Source organism: Chlamydotis macqueenii, chromosome 7, assembly GCF_036417535.1.
Source record: "Chlamydotis macqueenii isolate bChlMac1 chromosome 7, bChlMac1.mat, whole genome shotgun sequence".
NCBI lineage: Eukaryota > Metazoa > Chordata > Aves > Otidiformes > Otididae > Chlamydotis > Chlamydotis macqueenii.
Genome location: NC_141562.1, coordinates 22,033,309 through 22,056,314, shown reverse-complemented (window position 1 = coordinate 22,056,314; position 23,006 = coordinate 22,033,309). Strand labels below are relative to the sequence as shown.

General features: G+C 40.1%; 1 protein-coding gene across 1 annotated transcript; it reads right to left on the bottom strand.

Annotated features, from left to right (window-relative positions):
- Nucleotides 1–3,253: 3,253 nt before the first annotated feature.
- On the bottom strand, nucleotides 3,254–22,953 carry NOC3L (NOC3 like DNA replication regulator). Its single transcript, XM_086751713.1, has 21 exons — nucleotides 22,905–22,953; nucleotides 21,132–21,339; nucleotides 20,596–20,722; nucleotides 17,317–17,474; nucleotides 17,148–17,204; nucleotides 15,961–16,091; nucleotides 15,163–15,324; nucleotides 13,803–13,896; nucleotides 13,422–13,597; nucleotides 13,087–13,215; nucleotides 12,490–12,621; nucleotides 12,024–12,104; nucleotides 11,318–11,418; nucleotides 10,774–10,846; nucleotides 10,632–10,695; nucleotides 10,471–10,542; nucleotides 9,310–9,491; nucleotides 8,928–9,056; nucleotides 7,612–7,709; nucleotides 5,663–5,747; nucleotides 3,254–3,937 (listed from the first exon to the last, which is right to left on the bottom strand). The coding sequence occupies exons 1-21, from the start codon at nucleotides 22,911–22,913 to the stop codon at nucleotides 3,806–3,808; spliced, it is 2,400 nt and encodes a 799-aa protein (XP_086607839.1). The 5' UTR covers nucleotides 22,914–22,953; the 3' UTR covers nucleotides 3,254–3,805.
- Nucleotides 22,954–23,006: the final 53 nt, after the last annotated feature.

Below are 23,006 nucleotides of genomic sequence, written 5' to 3'. Positions count from 1 at the left end.
AACAAATGGGGCACAAATCAGTCATCCATTGGAGTTCCTGCAAGAAGTGTATCTGTGGTGAATAAGTTGCTCTGCACAGGTTTTATCACCCTAGAGCAATGCCTAAACAAACCATTTCAGTTACCTGGTGTGACTGAAATCCATTAATACAGGGAGTGATTTATGCACTCAGTTATTCCACATCAACTTTAGCACTCAAGCACAAAAAGCTGCTGCTCCTAAGAAAGAAGATAAATCAGGCAGAGGACAAAAGAGCAGTGTAATAAGTGAGGTTTACTTGTGATAGTGCAAGGATGAAAGGAAAAGAAGCTACAGGCACTAGTCCTGTGACAACCAACACCCCCTCCCAATAATTAGAAATTGAAATAAAAGACAGCAAAGTCATTAACTGGCATATAAACAAGCAGACAGAACCTGCATTCTGTCACCAGAAGCTATGGACTCTCACTATACGCTACAGAAAATTCCTATAAAGTAGCCATTACCAAAGCAAGAAAGTGCCCTCTTCAGGTCATTTCCAGCTTTGAGGGAAAATAACCACAGACACCAAGAGTCAAATTTCCCCATGGCATACCCACCCAGAGACCATGCACTTCCCACTGCTTATCTTCAGTGTTGATGTAGCAAAACACCCTTTTGCAATTCAGAGCGCATGATCCAATTTAAAAAAAAAAAAAAACAAAAACAAACCCCACAAAAAACAACATAACACCACCACACCACACCCCCCCCCAAACAAACAAACCAAAACCAAACCAAAAACATCCCAAACAACTCCTAGCTCAGCCTCTGCACTCCTGTATTACTGCCTGTAGCCCCCAACTTTATAGGCATGGAGACATTTGGCACTGTGTAAAGCTAATTATTGGTTCAGTATTTTCATAAATGTAGATATATCACTTAATTTCACATTTAGGTATTGGTAAACACCACAGTAAACTTGTTGGTGACACGTTTTCGGATGACGTATCCTTCCATTTGTGTTAGCTCCACGTATCTTTCTTAATAATGACAATACAACACCACTTACTTAAAGCATTAATCTGGGCTTTTTGTTAACTTTTGTGAAAGTCCAGTTAGTTAAAAGGATTTCATGTGCTAAGTAAGTTAGTTAGTTAGTTGTTTGTTATTCTAATAGGAAAGTTTTTTTCTGCTTTGCCACAGATTTAATTTCTGCAGGAATACCTGTCCACACATTCCTCTGCCAAGACTGACAACATAACCTTGTCCCTTTCTGTGCTTTTGGCTGGGCATGGACATGAGCTAGGAACACAGATTCATTTTTACACTGCAAACTATTTACAGGAAACTGCTTCCAGGATACAGTTTGAAAGAAAGGAATGTAAATAATCAACACCTTCCAGAAACATGCAGTCTCTGAGTGGTAGCAGGCCTCACACTGAACACTTTACAGGTGGAAATCTCACGTTCTGTTGCCTGTTGGTAAAAATACAGAAGTATTTTATTTTATACTATTTTAAAACCACTGTTACTTTTCTACCATTTTCTTATATTTGTCTTGTGTAGGATGTGCTGCTTGCAGTAATGTGACAGAAGTTGGGCAGTAGGGCCATGGTGCATACTACTCACGTTGCAGGAACTGGGACACGCCAGGAGGGACTTTTTGTATCTCCTGAAGGGTTTCCTGTTTCTGGCTTACTGATCCCCCATTTAACAGTTAGAATAAAAAAATACTATGTCAGTTTTAATTTTTAAAATCTAGTCAGATTATTTTTATTGCTACAAATATTACCTAAATGAGGTATCTCAGTAGCCATCTTTAGAGCACCGGCTGCTTCTAGAAATCACGTGCTTTCAAGAATTAAAGACTTAAGCATGGAAATATCTAAATATTTTAAGAACACATTCTCTCACATTCATAGTTCGTCTTTGAAAAAAAGAGGAACTTGCTGGTAGCTTTACATTTCAGTGAAAGGTTGAGGCTGCAGCTTCTGAAAGTGAACAGTTTATTCTGCTTTAGCTCTCCAGATGCTTCAGCTAACATTTGGTTTTTAATCACTGGCTGTTAATATTCCACTATATAAAACTCAGTTTACTTTTAGGGTAGCCCACTAAGTGTAACAATGGTGGTGGATTTTTTTCCTGTTTGTGATAAATATTTTGTAACTTCAATAGTGATGACATTTGGCAGAGTTAGCAATTAAACACAAAAATAAATAGCAGTAAATAGATTTTGCTCCAATACATGTATAGGATATTTCAGAATTACTTAGTTGTACAGTTGTCTTCCTCCACCTCTTAAAGCATGTCAAAGTATTCTGACAATGCAACATCACTATGTGCCAGTCTTTATATTGTTTGGAAACTATGTAAAATGAACAATTTTTAAAGTGACTTTTCCACCTGGACTATTTTCTCTCTGCTGACTTGAAGAATAAACTTGTATTTGTATATGTTGTAAAATAAATAAATAAATAAGTGGTTTAAGATGTTGACTCTTTGCTTTTCCCTTCCTGAACTGACAGAGTACTGGCATATGAACCCCTTGGAATTTTTCAGAATTTAAATCCATTCTTTGCAACTACTTAACAACTAAAAATACATACTCAAAAGCTATGGGAGCAGCAACCTAAACAGACAGAAACATGTATTACTGTCAGTATTATGTAGGCAGTTTTGTAATCCACATAGTAAAATATCTATTTTCTAATCCTTTAATAGATGTCTGTTCCAAAAATGTTTCCGATTCATGGTTAACTATAAATTTGGTGAACTAGTCTAATTAATACTAAAAACGTATTAAAATAAATTACTTAGAAGACTAAGAACCATAAATCAGAATAAAGGACAAAATACCCTAGAGAAAAAAAAACTTCTGATTATTTTAAGGAGGTTAAGCAACTTGAACAAAAACTTTGCAAAACTCACAACACTTATCATTATCACATCATAGACTAAACACTACAAGATGTGTTAGCTGCCAGCATGGACAGCCCACCACACTCTCCTGTAGAATGGCATTTACAGAAAGCCAAGATTCACTAAGTTAAGTAAGTAAGTTACTTATTTTACTTACTGTTTGCAAAGCCAACATGCAGCTGAAAATGGATTCTAAAACAACCAGGCAATAACTAGTTTTTGAAGAAGGAAGAGGAAAAAAAAAAAAAAAACCAAAAACCCATTTAAATTCTTACCTTGAATTTGCCTAGTATTCTTGACAGTGATGGTTCATTGAAGACATTGTAGTAGAGCACTCAATCACAATGATAGTTCAGAACCGGAATTCAGTAACTCAGTTTGGCAATACCAAGATTCATTGAAGGGAAAAGAAAAAAAAAACCCCAAATGCAAAATCATTTCAAGACAAGGTAAGTTGTTAAGATACATTAGAAGAAAAGAAAAAAAAAAATGCAATACATATTCCAAATCTCTAGGTATGTTAAACATCAAAGACAATATTATGTTAAAATTTCCAAAATATTTATTAATGTATCAACACAACCCTGCGATTTCTCAAACACATAGTCTATATTGTTATAAAAATAAGAAAATATATAAACAAAAAAACTATAATGCATGGTTGCAACAATTTTAACATTTCCTGGGTTTGTATAATTTTAAATTACTGATGTGACTGTTCATTGTGGTCCTCAAGTCCTGAGGACACAGCCTTGGTTAAGTAGAGAGGCCTTGTAACACTGTAAAAAACTGCTGTTAGTTTTTTTTTTTTGGTGTTTCTATATTCAAACAAAAGCCTACTTAAATTCCTATAATGATGAATGGAAATTTCTTTCAGCCACTCTTTCTCCATAAGAAGCCAACTGAACATGATTGATAGAGAAGTTTACAACAAGGATGATTCCTTGACGTGTTTAGCAAAATCCAAGGGTTTGTGAACAACAGCCTCACTGATGTGTTGCTGAAGCTGTTTGTTTAGCTCTTCATCTACAAATGAATCCAGTTGTGAGAATGTGTCCTGGAAAAAAAAAAAAAAAAGACAAAAATATTAGATACATTACTAAACAAGGCTAGTATGTGTTTTCCATGCATAGCTTAATTTAGCAGTCCTGCTTCTCTCTCATGCCCCCAGTCATCCAGACCAGACCTATGGAACTGGCAGCTCGTGTATCTGGCCTGCCAGTGAGTTTCGCCTGGCTAGCAACAACACAGGCAGTGCTTCATCAGCTCATGGTTTTGGTGAGGATTTTTTTTTGTTGTTGTAAACTGGGCTTTAGAAGAGTACCTACTACACAGAGCCACAGCTTCCAGCTTACGCACTGCTGCCTGTTCAACATAACATACCTTCTAAAAAATAACGCAAGCATCTCTGGTCAAAAAGCTAGAGAAAGCTGTAACGCTCACAGTCGAGGCTGAGTCAGAAAGGAATGCCTCAAGAGATGCCTTCTGACTGCAGCCCCTCCACTCTTTCCCAGTGTGCAGATGAGGAAGGTTATGCACGTGATTCGTATCTCCCTGTTACAGTCTTAACACTCACAAAGTCGAGTACTTTGTGCACTCAGGGACAAATGAGATAGATTGTCTCTTTAGTGGTGCACAGAGAAAAGAAAACTCCACTTCAGAGCTTCTGTCAACAGGGATGAAGTGCTGACAATGACAGCATGGCACACAGAGAAAAACATGCTGGACAGAGGGTAGAACTTAGATACTGCCAAAATTTGTTAAAATGAGCCAAACAGCCAGAGAGTAGGCAAGACCCCAAGATAATTTTCCCAGTTATGCTGATTATAACCACCTGTGGACAGTTTGTTCTCTCTGTTACCTTCATCTTCCCTTGTTTCCGCTACCTTAAAGAGTTTATGCACGTCCTTAATCAAGCACTACACAATCTCTCTCCTATCTGCTGTTCCCAGCCCTGTTCTGTCACAGCTGCTAACACCCTAGCAGGACAGACATGTCAATAAGTCATTATAAAATGACAAAATAAGTAAGTACAAATACATTTTCAGAAGTTGCTTCTCTAAAATGGAAAAAAAAAAAGTGCTTCCAAGGCTTTAACTGACATTACTGAATTAGAAATTGGAGGCACTAACAAGGCTAATAGGTTATAATGTCTGCATTAGAAAGAAAATGCATCATCACTTTTTAAAAGACATACCACCCACTGGACATTTAGTGGAGGTTGGTACCTGAACAGATCTAGTGCCAAGGACCTAAAAAGTGTCCACCCATTTCTCCTCTTAATATAGAAGCTCTTTGTTCCTTTGAATTTGACACTTCAAAGCTATAAACTGACACTAATGGGGATGACTGTCCTACATACTGAAGCCAAGGCTCTGGAAATGCAGCAGTCCTGCCAACTATCCACACTGGGGAAAGCAAGCTGACTTTTTATTACTGCTTTTTGAACAGTTGTTAGTTCATCATTATGGAAAAGGGACAAGAAATCTGCACTGAACCACTGCAAAGGGCAGAAGATAAGTAAAATAACGGCTACCACATTCATCTTGCTACATTAACCAATGCTACAGGAGGTGGAACTATTCATACAGCTTTTCTTCTGTCTTTACAGTCAGTGCTATCTTACACCAGTTTAAAAAAAAAAATACTTAACACGAGAAGTACAGAAACCAGAAAGCCAAACTAAGCACACTAATGCCTGGGCACTGCATAGTGAGCCAGCAGATACAGCTTACATTGGTATATCGTGGTTAAAAAAGGACACAGAGAGATGAGATGGTACCTTTCTTCTGGGTGTTACTGATGCAACAGGAGGATTAAAGGTCATTCCTCTCATACTGTATGCCTCAAAAAGTTCTGTAGCAGGCCTACAGCAAAATCAGAGAAAGAAAAATGGCATTAGATAACTTTCTAAATAATATATCACCAAACCAAGAGCAACTTCTCCCACACACATGCCAGTCACTCCCTCCATCATGCTTTAGGAGAACTCCTCAGAGTAATGAGCATCACCTGGAAAAAAGGAGAAGCCAACAGTTGGGGGACAAAGCAAGTAAAAATGTGTCTAAATATTCAGCTGGGGACAAAAGAAGAAATGTGAGACACGAAAACAACTATTAGCTTGCCAGTTCTCCAAGCAGTCACTGCTTGCTCTGTACATATTTGAAAATGTAAAAAAAAAAAAAAAAAAAGAGAGACATGGATCTGGCTGAATTTCCAACAGTTCCTTACCAAAGGGTTTTATGAAAACTAAGCAGCCATGGGAGAACAGGGAAGACCATCACATGGGAAAAGAAATGGTTAAAAGACAGGAAACTGAGGACTATGATCAGTCTATGATCAGTTTTTGCAATGAAAGGAAGAAATAATGGATTTCCACAAGGTCTGTGCCAGGATCTGTGCTTTTCAACACACTCAAGGATGAGCCAGAGAACACAAAAGTTATCTGCAGTAGTAAGAATGAGCTGCCTGTGAAGAACTGCGGACAGACTGTATGGTCAGTAAAAAAATGGTAAATGAAATTTAGTGGAGAAAAAACAGAAAAACAATCTCAGCATCACATAAAACCAATAGGCTCTGAGCTGACCACTATCACTTCAGGAAAAAATACTGTTGTTATGACAGATACTTGCATGGGATTGTGACCTTAATGCTGCTTGGAGTTGGAAAGAAACAGAACAAAATAGAAAACAGTTACATCAGTGTATAAATCCACCGATTGCCCACAGCTCAAATACTGCATCCGAGTCTCCAGTTTCCTCATCTTGAAATACTTGAATTGGTAAGAGTTCAGGAACAGGCGACAAAGATTATCAGAAGTATGGAACAGCTCCTGTCTGGGCCAGATCCCTTCAGTCAGAAGAGATGGTAGATGGAGGGATGTGTCTGGCAGACAGAGGTCTCACAAGCCATGTGAGGCACGGAGAGGGCATATTAGAGCAGACTGTTTATTTCACCTCCCAGGGCAAGAACCAGGGGCTGTTAAATGATGCATACTGGCATGAGGTTCAAAACAAAAGAAGGCAAGTCTAAACATAATGAGCTGTGGACTCATGGAACCCTTAGCAAACAATGCTGTATTTGCAAAGTGTGCTTTGGTTCAAGGGACACAAAACAGTTTTAAAAATAATTCCATGAACAGGTACTAAACAGAGAATGGTACTGGGTTCAGGAAATCCAGGAAGCTGAAACCAGCTGGAGGCTAGGACACTGCTCGAAGCGTGTGTCTTACATGTTCACCCTGTTCTTACTCTTCCTGAGGCACCTGCTTCCGGCCACTGCCGAAGACAGGATGCTGAACTAGATCTTTAGTCTGAACCAGGATGGCTGTTCTTATGTTTTAACATACTATGGACCTTACACTGCAACTTGGCTTCCAGTTTACACTGGACAGTCATGGTTCAATGATCCTGATCCATATTCAGATCAGGGCTGCTGATGCAGATATTCTGCTCCTGTGGAAGAAAGCACACTGGACTTTGAGATTTTTATCCTTGTCAAAACCTGGCAACAAGCCTCAAAAGGGAAAGGGGGGAAAAAAAAAAACCAAACCAGAAAAAAAAAACAGTAGTCAACATTCTGTACTGGCAAAAAGAACAAAGAAAGTGAGTTTGAAGAAAAGAATCTTTTAATTTTATGGATACTTATTTTTAGTGATTCCTTTAATACAGTATGAGCAACAGCTACTTTTCAGGGCACTCTTTGTAAAAACAGAACTCTTTGGTAACTCACCTTTGGCTCAAATCAAGTGAAAGAGCTCCCGAGCCTTCAGTTGGAGCTCCAGCAATAAGGTGAGCTGCAAATTTCTGCACTGTTGGATGATAGTGTCTCTGAAAGGAAGGAAGAAAGAAGGCAGTTAACTGAGGGATAAGGGATAATGTATTTATCTAGGCATTCTTGCATTTATTTTCATTTCAATAAGATGGAAGATTCTACTTTTGGTTTAGATAAACTGAGCACCTGTAACCGGTTTGTAGGATTCCTATGCACAAAGTTCACCCAACATATGATATTTAAAAGCACAACAGTATTTATTGCTCTATTATAGCCTTGCATAAGCAGTTACTAGCATAAGTAGTTACAGTTCCTAGCATAAGCAGCTACTAGCATGTTGTTTTCCCTTTATGAAAGTCTTACCAACCTGACACTGCTGAGCAGGAGGATGATGATCAGAAGGGTCAGAGCAGAGAAGGGAGGCAGACGCAGCACCTTCAGGGCGTCCCCTGTTGTTCATAGAGTGTGCTCTGGGTCCTTTCTCTCTCCTCCACTCCGAGCCGCCTCTGTTTATCCCCTCAGCAGATTCAGTGGCACAGTACTGACCAGGTGTTGATGCATGCGTGGCCAGCGCATGCAACAAGGCCTGCCAAGTACGTGCCCTGCTGGCTAACAGCGGTTCCCGGACAGCAGCAACATCCTGCTCAATAACAACCCTCCTGGCTCCCCTCTCCAAGGCTGCGTTCTTACAGCTGTGTGCAGCTTGTAATTTCCCACAGTGGCCCTACATGGACCATCACTGAAATCTCTCACACAGCACCCCAAAATTTGTCAGTTTATGAGGTTAAGTGAATGAGAACACCCAGTCATACATTTATTCACTAGTATGTCATGCTGTGAGCATAACTCTCCACAGTTAAATTAACTCCTGCTCCCAGAAGGCAGGAGAAAGAGCAGAGGAAGCCCTTCCTAAGCCCCAAACTCTAAACTCTGGCAGGAATGACAGATCAAGGTGTCACTTGCTCCCTGGAGAAGGGCTGGACTGCAAGGGAATTTAACAGATTGAAAAAGCCTCCAAAGGAGTCTTACTAGGCAACTTGCAGTAAGATCCAGTGTGGTACTAACATATAGGACGTGTAACATCCCCTTTTGAGCTCATTCCTTCCCTATACCACTGTGCTGCTGTTCCTCTTTGTACGGAATAAGCTCACATGGAACAGATTTGATTGATAAGCCTTAAAGACTTCTGTTCTTTATTTGTGTAAAACATACAAACATTTAGCAGCTATTTACTGCTGACTTTTACTTCTCAAATCGCTCAGCTACTCACTAACCTGCAGTAAATGCAGCTCCCACAGAGCTGTGTTCTGAGCATTGCAATGCTCTGGTTCATCTAGTTCCGGGAGATAAACTCCACTCCCTTGAGATTCGTTGTCTAGTAAGAGGTCCATCTTTGGGAATGTCTACAACACAAAAAACAAACAAACAAACAAACAAAAAACCTGAGTTGCTTATGTTACATGTCCAATTACAACATGGTTAAGTTAAGTTCAGGATTCATTCTGTGTTATTCAGTCTCAGCAGCATTTAAGGATACTCTGTTTTCAGCATTTTTCCTTAAGATGCTTCAGAATATTTTTTAAAATTCCATTTTTTTTTCAAAAAAAATCAATAAGCTTTAACCAGTGAGCTGAAAATTCTAATAAGTAAACTTACTTGCATTAATATCCTGTTTGTTGCCAAGATCCCAACACTGGAGTTTGGAAGTACATGAAGAGCAAGCGTAGAAAGTCGCTTTAGGAAAGCAAGAGCTCGTTGCTGGGAAACTTGCTTTCTCCGCTTGGCAAACATGACATCCAGGCACTGGAGCACAATCCCTATATCATCATTGGTACCACCTCAAAAGCAGAATTTCATACAAAGAGTAAGCAACCATTTCGAGGAACATACAGCTAAATACTCTGCTATTGACTGTACACTGGAACCTGAGAAACAGCATGAAAGCTAAGAGGTTCAAACACAGCACTAATGCGATACAGACATAAACATCCATCCGTTTTTGGTAAAAATAGTCCAGCTTTGAACAGAAAAAAAATGTATCATTGTTTCTGTGCTACTTAAGAAAATACTTGTTCCATCAAAAGTGTCTAAATATTAGAAGCAGTTAGTGTTTTATCCCTGAGTGCATCCATTAGATCATCTTTTATAAATTGTTAAAGGGTGCAAAGATTTTGTCCTTTACCCATCCAGAATTGTAGAATGCTTATTCTCAATCTCTCCTCCTTAGAGGACACAAATTTATGAAGTTAATTAAAACGACGTTAATTTCAAACTTTATACGTACTTTTTTTCATAAACTATTCATATTTTCTGAATTATTAGAAAAACTAGATTAGAAAATTAGAATGTCTGAATTATAAAAATCAAATATAAACTGGAAGATTTTAGAAAACAGAATTTGTATTGAAATTACTTTAAAATTATATTAGAAAATTTAGAAATTTTTCTCTATTAGAGCAATAATTGGGAAAAAAAATAGAGAATTTTCAAATTGCCACTGAAAGAAACGATAATAAGGAAGTAAAAAACTTCAACTGAGGAGAGGATAAACACTTATCTAAGATCACATACTTGACATTCCCTCATGAAATGACATGATTAGAATCTGTTACCAGGTACTGCAATACTACTTTAGTATTTGTATTGCAGTAGTGCAATGTGTAATTGAGAAAAAAGTATATTAAACTGGACAGTTAACTTTTCAGAACACAGATATCTTGAAACAACTGTAGTTTATTAACACAATATTAAGGCTATGATACCAAACAAGAAAAAACACTGTCTAGGTAAACACTGAAAATAAGAATCTGGAGTTACCTGCATGTAGGCTGAACAGTGTCTTGTAAAGATGTGTGTAGAATTTCATCGGATCAATGTTAAGAACATCACCTATTAACATAATCCCAAATAAATACATTTACTCCATTAATTTATCAGAAAATATTAACCAAAAAAGTTTGTTTTTAAAGATCTCTTACCTTGACCAGAGAGTATATGAAAAGCACTGAGAATGCAATGAAGACTCTCACGATAGCTTAAACCCTAAGAATACAAAACTGCTTCAGAACCCAAAAGAACGTAATTTTAAGAAAAACCATAATAAAAGTACGCTCAACTTACCCCAGATGCAATAAGAGAATGAAGGACAATCAAGAGGTCATCAAAAAATTCCACATTTATGAGATGAGCAAACCTTGAATCAAAGAGATGTTTATTTTTAAGCTATAGACATTATCTGCAAGCTCAGTTCGAAGTACTATGAATTGCAAAAATGTGCGCCTTAAAAGCAGAACTAAATCAAATCCTGAACATCTATTATCTTCACATAGATGAATGATTCAGCCCCCAGCTGCTAATCACTGCTTCCCTCTAGCACTAGAGACATGCTCATGTTGTTCAGGAAGTAATCAGACAAAATAACGGAATCACATCTCACCCTGCTGGGTTTGCATCACATCAGTTCTATCATGGGAAATTTCACATCACACTGAAATGTTTTTAGAAGTAGGTGAAAACTTCAGAAAAAGAAATAAAAGTATTCCAACAAATTTGTCAGGGACAGTATTTTCTCACTGCTTATAAATCCCTTTCAAAGTAAAAAAAAATCCCTTCAGTGCTTTATGTCTTTTCAACACATATAAAAGATGACAGACTCAGTTCTTACTTTGCAAGACCTTCTAGCACAGCTGGCAGGAGTGGAGACTTCTGAGCTTTCTTCAAGATTCTAAAGTAAGTTACAAACACAATGTTCAAGGTCTCTGTGTGCTGAAGGAAAGAAAACAAAATAAAATACTTAAGCATGGAAAACAGATATTTCTACTTCACTTAAACTCAATTGAAAATGCTCCTCTCTGTCCAAGCCTGCACTCAGGCCTTCCAAAGCCACCCCAGCACTGCCATCTTCTGCTCTTCTTATGTTGAAAAGCTCAAGTCCTGTTCTCCTGCCCACTACCCTGTTCCCTCACCCTCTCTTAGCTGAACAGTCTCTCTTCCTCTAAGTTCATTCGAGCCACACTCCTCCTTTGCCTAAAGGCTACTCTTAGGAGGCTGGTAATGGCCATGACAAATAACAGGAACAGGGCACCTGGAGACATATGTCAATGGATTCAAACACCTTTTTGTGCAGAAAACAGAAGGAAACAGGAATGGCTAAGTTGGCTTTCCTGGGTAAACTGAGAGGGCTTTGTTTACTAGAACTTAGACCAGGTTCTAGTAACCTAGACTAGTCAAAGGCAAAATGTTTGTAATTGCCAACACTGTCTAGGGGTGTGGAATGCTGACAGGTAGGGATGAAGGGGAGACACTTGGTTACAAAAGGGTTAGGAGCTGCTACTTTGCAAAAGTGGGAAAATAATCTCTAAATTACTTACTAGCTTCAGTTTTTTTTCTTTACTTTCTGATGCTTCTGCTTCCAAGAGTTCTCGTTCCAGTTTCTCTTCTGCTTTCTTCCACTGAAAACATACAGTTGATTTTAAGACAACAGGTTAAATGTTTCCAACCAGCCTGGTTATCCAGGTTCCAAAGAAACCCAGAGAACTAATCCTCTATGCCTCGTGAGTTGCTTAAGTCACTCTGTGATGCTACAGGGTAACCAACTTGGAAACATTCCTTCCTATCAGAAACAACCAAAGGCATTATCAACACCAGAAAGAGAAAAGAAAAAAAAAAGGAAGATAATTAAATTCCCAGTAGAACCTCATAAATATTCAAGTACAATGCAAACACTAATCACTGATGCTAAGAGTTAACAATGGCAATAGGAGAAGTGCAATCATTGCCAGAACAAAGTGCTACATAAAGTCACTGAAGGAGAGCATGAGAAAGCACACGTCATACCTTTCTTTGCATTCTTGAAAGATTTTTTCTTTTCTCTTTGTAAGTCATGAACTTTTTCTTTGGTGCAATGTCTTCAGAATCTTTTTGTAATTCTACTTCCTTAATTCTTAAGTGAAGAAATACTTTTAACACCTATTGTAAAATAAAATAAATACAATGAAAGGTGATCCACAGCAGAGGAACAGAGAGGGTAAGAAATCCTAAATTCCATTTAGGCTATTGGACTTTGCTGGTCAAAGGTTATTCTGTTTGCTTTCCTCCTGTTCCTTCATATCTGTATCTCTCATCTCTGCTCTCAGTTCCTTCCCCAGCACTGTCCATTTCTATCCGTTCCTCCATTTGCCTCGCTCACGTCAAGTTTCCCTGCCTAATTTAACCCATGTCTCTGTCAAGAGCTGAAGACCTCCTCCCAGTCTCCTTCCTCTGCCTCATATCTCTCTAACCCTCTGGCTCAGACAACTCCTAAGCTGCCTGTATTCTAACAGAGTGAGGAAATTCTGCTTGTCTGTAGCCAGAAGCTGCACTAACTTTAACTTTCAGATTTTTTAAAGACTATTGACAGAAGAAAAGTGTGCAGTACAACAGAAAGACTCTTACCTCGGGTCTGACATCGTAATTTCTACCCCTCACAAGGCCAGAAATGACCTTAACGACACCAAGCGAAGCATAGCCCAATTTGTCTTGTTTAAAGAGCTTCTTAACGGCCTCAAAGCACAGTTCAGAAATCTGAAAAGTGAATTCAAATTCTTCTGTAAAGCCAAGTCTACGACAACAGCTAACTGATGATATCAATGGTATTTACTGATTAGAAAGTGGACATAGCCTGTAACACAGTGAAAAGATATGGCCACAAGATCTGAATATTGTGGAATAAAGCTCAGAAATAGATTACTTTTCATGCAAAACAAGAACTCTTTCATAAAATCACTTACCATTTTTGATGCATCATTCATGAGGGGAACAATGAGAACAATAATGTTGTTGTGGAAGTTAAAGTGAGGTAGAGCCACAAGCAGCTCACACAGACATTTCACTGCAATCTCTGCTAGACCTTTATAAGCTTTTAATGAGATGACATTGCTTTTCTTCAGCTTCCTTTGTTTCCAATCTGCACAAAATATAATTTTATAGATTACTGTTCAGTATGTAGGGCAGCTTCTAAATATTTACATTTTTAGTTATTGCAGGCATTCTCCTACACACTTATATGAAACAGTACTTGCATGAAAGACAGCAGGTAGCATTCAGCGGTTAACTGTGATGCTGCAAACAATTTTGCATCTACTACAAAAAACAGGAAGTGTTGATTGTACCTTTAATTGTTTGTTCCAGATTTTCCAAGTAAAATTTATACTGGCTCACAAGGCCTTCTTCAAATTCTCTCAGTTTCTGAGTTTCTTTTTTAACCTGTAAACATAATACACATGAAATTTTATTTGGAGAGCTAAATCCTTGTTGCAGTTTAGCCCTGATCGGGACCAGACTACACAGTCTCTCTCTCTCTCTCTCTCTCTCTCTCTCTCTCTCTCACTGCCCCCACCCTCCAGTGGGACAGAAGGGAGAACTGGTAAACAAAAGGCTAAAAAACACCTGGGTTGAGATGAAACAAAAAATAAATTTAAGAGTAATAACAGAAGAAAACAAAACAATGATGGAAATGTACAGTACAGTACATTTCCATCCATTTGTACAGTACAAATACAGTACAATGGCTTACAACAAATCTCCACACCCAGCTCCTTCCCACCTAGCAGGAGGCTCACCTCACTTACATAGTGAGCATGATGTCAGATGGGATGGAACAGCCCTTTGGCTAATTTGGGTAAACTTACTGTTAGCTAATTAGTAACCTATCCCAGCTCGGTGCCCCAGTCATAGGGGCCACCAGCTCTGGTTCTCCTCCCAGCTCAGGTGAATATTAACTCTATCCTAGCCAGAACCAGGAGAATCCTGAAATTAGCCAGTGGTGAAAAAAACACGAAGTTTTAAAACAAATTATCAGATACCCAAGTAGGTTTTCTTCTAGACAGGCATTCCTAGAAATGTATTAAAAATAAAGTATTTCTACATATTTCTTTGCATGTTCTTGTGCTCAGAGGGCCTTCTCCAACAAGGCCGACTTCATTTATAGGTACTGAAGTGAAATTTGTAATTAGATGTTATTTTAAAGCCACGACTCTAAACTGCTCTACATATATTCAAGAAACTTTTCTAAAGAATTGGTTAAAAACAAGCTGCAGAAATGAGTAATTCTGCATTTGTTCAGCAAATTATTGAACACATGACACAGAAATCTGTGCCAGCGAGGTGACAATGTTGCATAATTTGCTTTCTTTCTAATTCCCTTCAGTGTGACTCAAAACATCATCTTATTCCGAGGCTTACGATGAAAGTCACACAGGTTTGGTATGCTACTTTCACATACTATTTTTTCCCTCCTTTACCACCAGCATGTCATTTACTTATTGAAGGAATTACATTACATATAGGTTCAAAACAAAGACCTCTGCCCCTGAAAGTGTCATAGTTCCAGAATTTCCACAAGTATTTTGTGTTCTTCACCCTTTGCTCAAAACTATAAATTCATATTAAAGAAATCAGTATTAGTATTTGGCATAGCTTAGAAAAATCTGAACTACTCACAATAATCTATAAAGAAATTTGGTATTTCACCTTGGTAGCCTTTTCTGCTTCAGTCAGAGGACGAATTTTGTAAGAAGGTGCAATATCTTTGAATATCTCCATCAAAGAAACCATGACCAGCTTCCGAACAATCACAGCCACATTAGGATCCTGTTCCATCAGCATGGCACGCAGCTCCTTCAACTTTTTAATCTGATTAAGAAAAGAGGCAGACAGAGTCACCTGAAGATCACCCACAAATCAATGTACAAGCACAATATGCACTTCAGCAAAAGTTTGCCACAAGAAACATGCCTCATTTTTAAATACTAGAAAGAGAAAAAAAATTAACTCAGCAGTTACTCAGACTCTTCTTAGTACTGCATAAAGAGATAAGAAATGCTAGATATCCCAACAAAACTTTTACCTTGAGAATATGCAAACTACTCTGCTATTACAAACTTGCACAGAATTATAGCAAACTACTAGCATATCCTGAAACACTGAGGACTCAGATACAACCCTGAAATCAGGGCTTAAATAAGGGTGATGCTTAAGGAATTAGGTAGTTTGGACAGGAAATACCACAGAAATACCCAGAAGTATTCAGAGGGACAAATTAAAACTGAACAGAGCAAACATAGTCACCTGGATCTTCAACTGATTCAAATCCCTTGTACCAACTTATGACAGCAGTTCCTCTGTTCGCCACCCCCTAAGAAGTGACACAACACTGACCTTTTTCCTTCTACTCATGTATCCTTCTGCTTTTGCACTTCATATCTTTAGTTATAGACTCACTGCACAACACACGCACACATACATGCATGTTAAGTAAATGCTACCTACGTTGTTGTCTGGCTCAGAGAGAATGGCAGATGCTAAGGCAGCTATGTGCATCTTCCTTTCCTGCAGCTTTTGTCTCCTTTGAGCAGCCATTTCCTCAGGAGTGAGAACAGGCAGAGGTTCTTCATTAAAGTCTAGCACAAGGTGTGAGAGTCAGAAAGGAGGGTCACCAGGGAAGCTGCTTAACAAATAACCATATTGCAAACAACAGTTCTAGATACTGCATTTCAGATGGGTACCGCAATAATACCACACAAGACTAACACATGCAGTTCCACAGTAAAAGAAGCTTTAAGAATGACCTTGCAAGAGCTTATATTAACCCAGAAATGAATTTTTGTTCCACCCCAGAATCTTAATGCTTGCAGAAAGAAATGGACCAAACGTTATGAATCTGCAAATGGTATTCCCTAAGTACAGTGGGAACATAGAAACTCAATATATGACCCCAACTGTGCCAAGAAACTGCAGTGCTCTGCAATTTGCAGGAAATGATTGATCATTCACTTTTTCTTTCAAAAATACAGTTGTTTTATTTGCATTTTCTGAGTATTATTTTGCTACAAATATGTCCTTCCTCAACTTCAGTTTATATTTAGAAAATAATGACCCAGAAGTGGCACAGTTACAACTGCAACCGTGACCTGAATATGACTCTTAACTGGATAGCAAACTGCAAATCAAAATCTGAATTTCCTGGTATTTTGATGTTTTAAGTAAAACATTTCAAAGACAAAGACAGACACTCAAAAGCCTACAGTAGTCTGTGTCCTTAACTGCATTTCAAAATGATCTGAGAGTAATCAAACTAGAATCACAGCATATATTCTTTAACCAAGACCAAGATGTCCCTTCTCACTAGCACAGCTGACACAACTGATAGAGGGAACTTCATGCAAACATCAGTTCCAGTTGAAAATCAAAGTACTTTTAAAGAAAAAGAGATTCTGAAGCCAGCTGTTCCTCAGGTCCTGGGATCCTTCCTAGCAGGTAAGAAAGCAAGCCCTGAGTCACTGTTATGCTTTGGGGGCAACATGGTAATGAATGTACTCAAAACCACTCTAAACAAAATGCACCTAAATTACAAACTTCCTCAGGGAACAGCAAAGCACTCTTCAGATATGTCAGTGATTTGAAAAAAAAAAAAACAACCCACAAAATAACAAAAAGCAAACATGATGTTTTATTACCATCTGCTTCCTCCATTTCTTCTGTATCCTCTTCTTCATCCTGTGCAAGATTAAGAACTGCAAAAATAAGAGTGTCTAGTGTCAAATATATAATAAACACTGTGGAATTTTAAAATAATTAATTATATACATCTTAGCTACTATACTGATTCCAGAATCTGTGTTTTACCTGGCTTTTCCATACTTTGGGGAATAATGCCACCTTTGTCTTTGATAGGGAGCAGATGGATGAGTTCTTTTTCTGGCTCAGTCTGCATACGTCTTGGCACCTTCTCGTATTTTTCAATCACACTTTCATGTTTTCGTTTTTTGACATGAACAGGTTCACTGAAAAATACCAGGCGAACTAAATTAATTCACCATCTAATTAGATGTGACCATGTATGAGAGCATACTAGCTGGATTAAGTGTATGCACTTGGAAAAATAAATAATGGCTGATCTTATTCAGTGCAATGTTTGAGTGTGTCCACCATTGACAGCACCAGTCACCACTCAATCAAACAATGTTAATGTGGATCTGTAGAGGATCTCTTGAGTTCAGGACAATGCTGTATATCCCATCTCCTTTTTATAGTAAACTAAATGTGAAATGAGCAAAGACAAAATGAGATTTAGTAAATGTGGCAGGTCAGACAACTTTGTAAATTTTGAAATGTTGGCATATGAGTGTAAACACACACATGCATGCAACATGCATTGCATTGATTTTGAACTTACAAAAAAACTTAACTTAAATCATAGAATCATAGAATGGTTAGGGTTGGAAGGGACCTTCAAAGGTCATCTAGTCCAACCCCCCTGCAAGGAGCAGGGACATCCCCAACTAGATCAGGTTGCTCAGAGCCTCATCCAACCTGGCCTTGAATGTTTCCAGGGATGGGGCATCCACCACCTCTCTGGGCAACCTGTTCCAGTGCTCTAAAACCCTCAGTGTAAAAAAATCTTTTCCTAATATCAATCTACCTCCATCTATTTTAAAACCATTACCGCTAGTTCTGTCACAGCAGGCCCTCCTGAACAGCCTCTTCCCATCTTTCTTGTAGGCCCCCTTGAGGTACTGGAATTGTGTAACTGTGTCCTGGTTCTGGCCAGGATAGAGTTAATATTTACCTGAGCTGGGTGGAGAACTGAAGCTGGTAGCCCCTATGGCTGGGATAGTTAACTAATTAGCTAACAGCTAGGGTTAATTTATCCAAATTGGCCAAAGGGCTGTTCCATCCCATCTGACATCATGCTCAGTATATAAGTGAGGAGGGTGCTGAAGGGAGGCCCCCTGCTACTTGGAAGAGACTGGGTGTGGAGATCTGTTGTGAGCTATTGTACTGTATTTGTGTTCCATCACTGTTTTGTTTTCTTCTGTCATTACTGTTAAATTTACTTTTTGCCCAATCTCAACCCACATGTTTGGTTTTTTTTCTTCTGGTTTTCTTTTTTTTGCCAAATCTCCTCCTATTCTCTCGGAGAGTGGGGGGAGTGAGAGAGAGACTGCGTAGTCTGGTCCCTGTCGGGGCTGAACTACGACAAACTGCTTATAGTACAGGCACACTATGAAGTGCGTTATGTGTTAATCTTATTAAAAAACTAAAAGCTAGGCATAAAGAATCATGTTGTTGAAGTCATGCGGTCTGTCTTAGAACAGGAACATTGCTTTTGTTTTTGTAAGGGGCAGATGTAAGGACATCTGAAGGACTCTGAAAGCTCCGGGCTCAAAGACTGCTAGGCTTCAGAAAGTAAAAATCACTTGTATGAGAAGTTTTCTATCCCAGAGTCTACCCAGATTCTCTGCTCACACGACACAGTTGGCCTACATATGCATTGTAAAGACAGTGCATCAGCCTCAGCCTTGCTGCCCCTGGGCAGATCAAACCTTTCCTGTGTACCCAAACCCTACTCAATGTGCACAGGAATTCTACCCATCTGTGATTGATCTGTTGAGCAGAAAAATAAAGAAAATAAAACACAGCTGCTGTAAAACAAGGGAAATTCTGGGTCATACCAGACATCTGGAAATCTAACAGTAGCTGATGGGTTTTGAGATGTCATTGCTCCCAGTCATGCAGCATTAAGGGACTGAGGGACCCTTCAAAATAAGGCAGCAGTGAACAAATCAAATGAAGCTTGTAAAGGCAAACATTCTTCAAAAACATAATTCCAGCTTCAAAATATTAAAAATTTTGAAAAAGAGTAAATAAAATACAAAAATGCAAAATATAAACTATTAAGAATGCAAAATACAAACTATTAAGATCTCAGCACAGCCTGTCTCCCACCTAGGCCAGAGTGCTGTTTTACCTGCCTCCCTCCCCACTGTGCTCCCTCACTGTCCAGGTGCCCTGGCACAGCTGAGACTCACTAAAAACTTAACCCTGAGAAGTCCTGCCATGAAGGACTCCACTAGCAAGCAAGCAGGACTAGGACCCTCTCACTGGACAAACAGTCCAATGTTTTCCTTAAATTGTCCTGCAGCCTCGCTCTCCCTTACCCTGCCTTGACGTCCCAGGAATGCTTCACCAGGTCCATGCACATTTTTTATTTATCCCTACTCCCTGTTAACCCTTACCGCTATTACTGTCATGTTTCTGCTCTGCTCAGTGGGAAAGCCTGTGTCACACCCTGCTCTCCAAGGATAACGGATATAACACAGTGTGGTGCACCACTGTGGTATTTCACTGATACCATACTGGCTCAGCGAAATACCACATACCACCCTTTCGCAGGATATGTTCCTAACCTGCAAATAAGTGTGTAAGAATGTAAGTATTTAGTCTGTGCTAATATAAACATGTAATTTATAAGTGATGTAATATTTTGACAAGTTCTTGAGAATGATTACAGTTGATCAGAGTAAGCAGATTAAAAAGACAAACTCTCCAGTTTAAGGGAACACTACGAAAGGAGCTAAATGCTACTAACAGTAAAACCAGTAAAAGAGCAACTATCCTTCTATGTATTTCATTGCAAACTCTACCTAACACCTTCCTCCAGAAAACTGGTAGTGATTTTTTTTGTATGAATGGTGTTGCATGTGTTTACAGACATGGCTACTAGAACCTTTTTTTTTTTTTTAACAGCAATTTGCAACGCAATATGAAAGTATAGTGACCCAAAGTCCAGGGAACATCCTAATACCCTATATAGGAAAAAAGACTGTATACAGATTAAAACACTTCTTTCAGTTTGAAGAATACTACTCATCTCATAGCCAGGGACCTTACGGGAAGGAACACTGTGCAGAAACAGTATCCTGAAGGTCAGGCAGAGCAGGTGAATGTACTGATACACATCAATACATTAATACTAAATGTACTGACAGACTAAGGAAACCCTAAACTGGAACTGCAAAGAAACACTAGACTGAAAGTGACCTCCTGATATATGTATTACATTACATATTAACCACGCGAAGCTGAATTAGTACGAAAGATAGACATCACAATAACACTCACTTAGAAGAAAGATCTCTGGTTAAAAAGGACGCTTTCTGAGCCAAATCCTCCATTAATTTTAAGTCATCTTCATCCATCATGTCCAGTGGAAGAGCATCTTCTTCCTCTTCTTCTTCCCGTTTTTCAGCTATTTTAGAAGACGATGCGTACCAATTAAGATCCTGTACATGTACTCAAACTTTAAAACCTAACCCTGCCTACACTTGAGAGACCATTCTACACCTTACTTCAACCTTGAACTCATCAACCTTCATGCATGTGTTTTGTGTTATTCCAGAAAACTGCCCCTTTATTGTGACATCCAATAATGATGACAACACATTTCTGTTATCTGCAACTGTCAGATCTTGTTGCCAGAATGGCTACATTTTATGTTCTTCATAAGTCACTCTTTCTTTCCTTTAAACAAGAACAGCAATTATTTGTACACAGAAAATGAACGTTTTCTTGATACATAATTTCACAACATGAAGCAGCAGGATATTTAGTAACCCCCATACTTTTTCACTTACAAAAATAACTCTGAGCAAACTTACCAACTTGTTTTTTCTTGCATTCTTCCAATGGAAAAGGTTTTCTAGAGATAGCATCTCTGACAGCCTCCCTTAGCTTCTTTTGTTCTTTTCGATACTTCTTAGCAGCACTCTGCTGCTTGTACTGTTTATTCTTTAATTTGTTGTCAAGTTTTATTTTACTAGTTCTCAGTAACTTCCGAAAGCTTGGAACTCGTTTTGTGTTTTTTCTCTAGGAAACAAACAGAAAACTACAAGTAACTGACATGTTCATAGCCATTGAGAAATCTGTTTCACTGTTTCAGATGTCATTAAGTTGATATTTCTATCAGGGCTGAAGAACGCGTTTCTTCCAAATTTATCGTAAGTTAGCTCCACATTTACTCAACTGTGTTAAATTTTTGAGAAGAGAGACCTGTGAAAAATGTTTTATAGAAACATCCTTTGCTTTTTTTTTTAGTAAACTCTATGTCCATCACTTTTAGACACATGAACACTCAAAGTATGGTAAACAGATTGTTAGGGCACAGTTCTTCGCCCTGCGTGCTCCCAAGCACTCTGTCTCCTCTCTTCAAGATGTCGTTCTTCCCCAGCACACATAAGGTTAGGAGGGTCTGGTACAAGGCCACAGCCTGAGGCAAATGTCCTCCTGCACTGCACTGCCCCACGCTGAGCTTTGGCTCCCTCCTGCCCCAAACTCTCCATGACCGGTATCTGTACAGAAGAGACAAGGCCGCTCACTGCACAGCTCAGAACAGCACCATCCATAAGCTGTGTGCATGTTACAGGTGCCAAAGCTCAGGGAGCCACAGTGGTCACGACAAAGAGGGCTCAGGGAAAGCCCAGAGGCACAGACCATTGCAGGGGAGTTGGCTGGATGACCTTTAAAGGTCCCTTCTAACCCAAACTGTTCTATGACTCTACGATCAATACAGGCACCCTGTGCCAAATCCGCAAAGCACTCCCAGGAGTGTCCGGGACAGACACAGACGGGGCACAGTTTGCCTACTGAGGGGCATGGGAAGGCAAGGCCTACAGAGGCAAAACGGGCCATTGTAGTAGAGTCCTGGCAGGGGCATCGCCCTTAGTAAGGGGACAAGTGGCTGGACCAGTGCTGGGCTCCTCAAATCTGGAATTTTTGCCAGTTCACCTTTATCTTCCCGTTTTAGATTTGAGACTTTCCCTTTTTAGACTATTGGGAAAGTGCTGAAGAGCCAGAGGCGACACGGCCGCTGGTGGCCGCGGCCCACAGCCAGCACGGTGAGCTGCAGCAGCCACAGACAGCACGGCCCCCACCGAGAAGCCGGCTCGGACCCAGCTTTGCCTCTCCTGACGCCACCTCCCAGCCCGAGCGCTGTGAGCGGGCCACGCTGCGGGCCCCCCCGCTCCCCATTACGGCTCCGACGCCGCGCTCCCCGCTGTAACGAACAACGCTGATTTCATTTCTTTCTCCGCGCCTCCCGGGCGCCTCGGGAGGCGAGGGACGGAGGTGTACTTTGCCAGGGACCCGCCGCTGAAGGGCGGGCTGCTGCACTTCACCACCCGCCCCAAGACGCTCGGCGTTTTGCGGTCTCCTGCAGCCCCAGGGCCGGAGCAGCACCGGGCAGACCCGCACGGCCCAAGGGGAGGCGGAGCCCGCATGGGGAAGCAGCTTCCTCCCGAGGCGCCCGCGTCGGAGGCCCGGGGACCGCCCCCCACACCGGCCGGGCACGCCCCGCGGGAGCACTCGGGGCAGCGGGAGGCCTAGTCCCCGCTCCCCGCTCCCGCCCAGCTCCGCACCCCACCGCCCCGTCCTACCGGCTTCATGGCGGCGGCCCCAAGCGCGTGCTGTGCGGGTGGCGGAAGCGGAGGGGCCGAGCCCTCCCCCGCCCCGCCCCGCGCGACCACAGCCACAGCGGC

Bases quoted from the DNA above. Each gene is read 5' to 3' on its own strand.
- NOC3L (XM_086751713.1), bottom strand. The intron at 12,622-13,086 runs GTAAGAGTCTTT...ATTTTACAATAG, and splicing joins ATTACGATGTCAGACCCGAG to GTGTTAAAAGTATTTCTTCA. The intron at 9,057-9,309 runs GTAAGTTTACTT...TTTGTGTTGTAG, and splicing joins CAAACAGGATATTAATGCAA to ACATTCCCAAAGATGGACCT.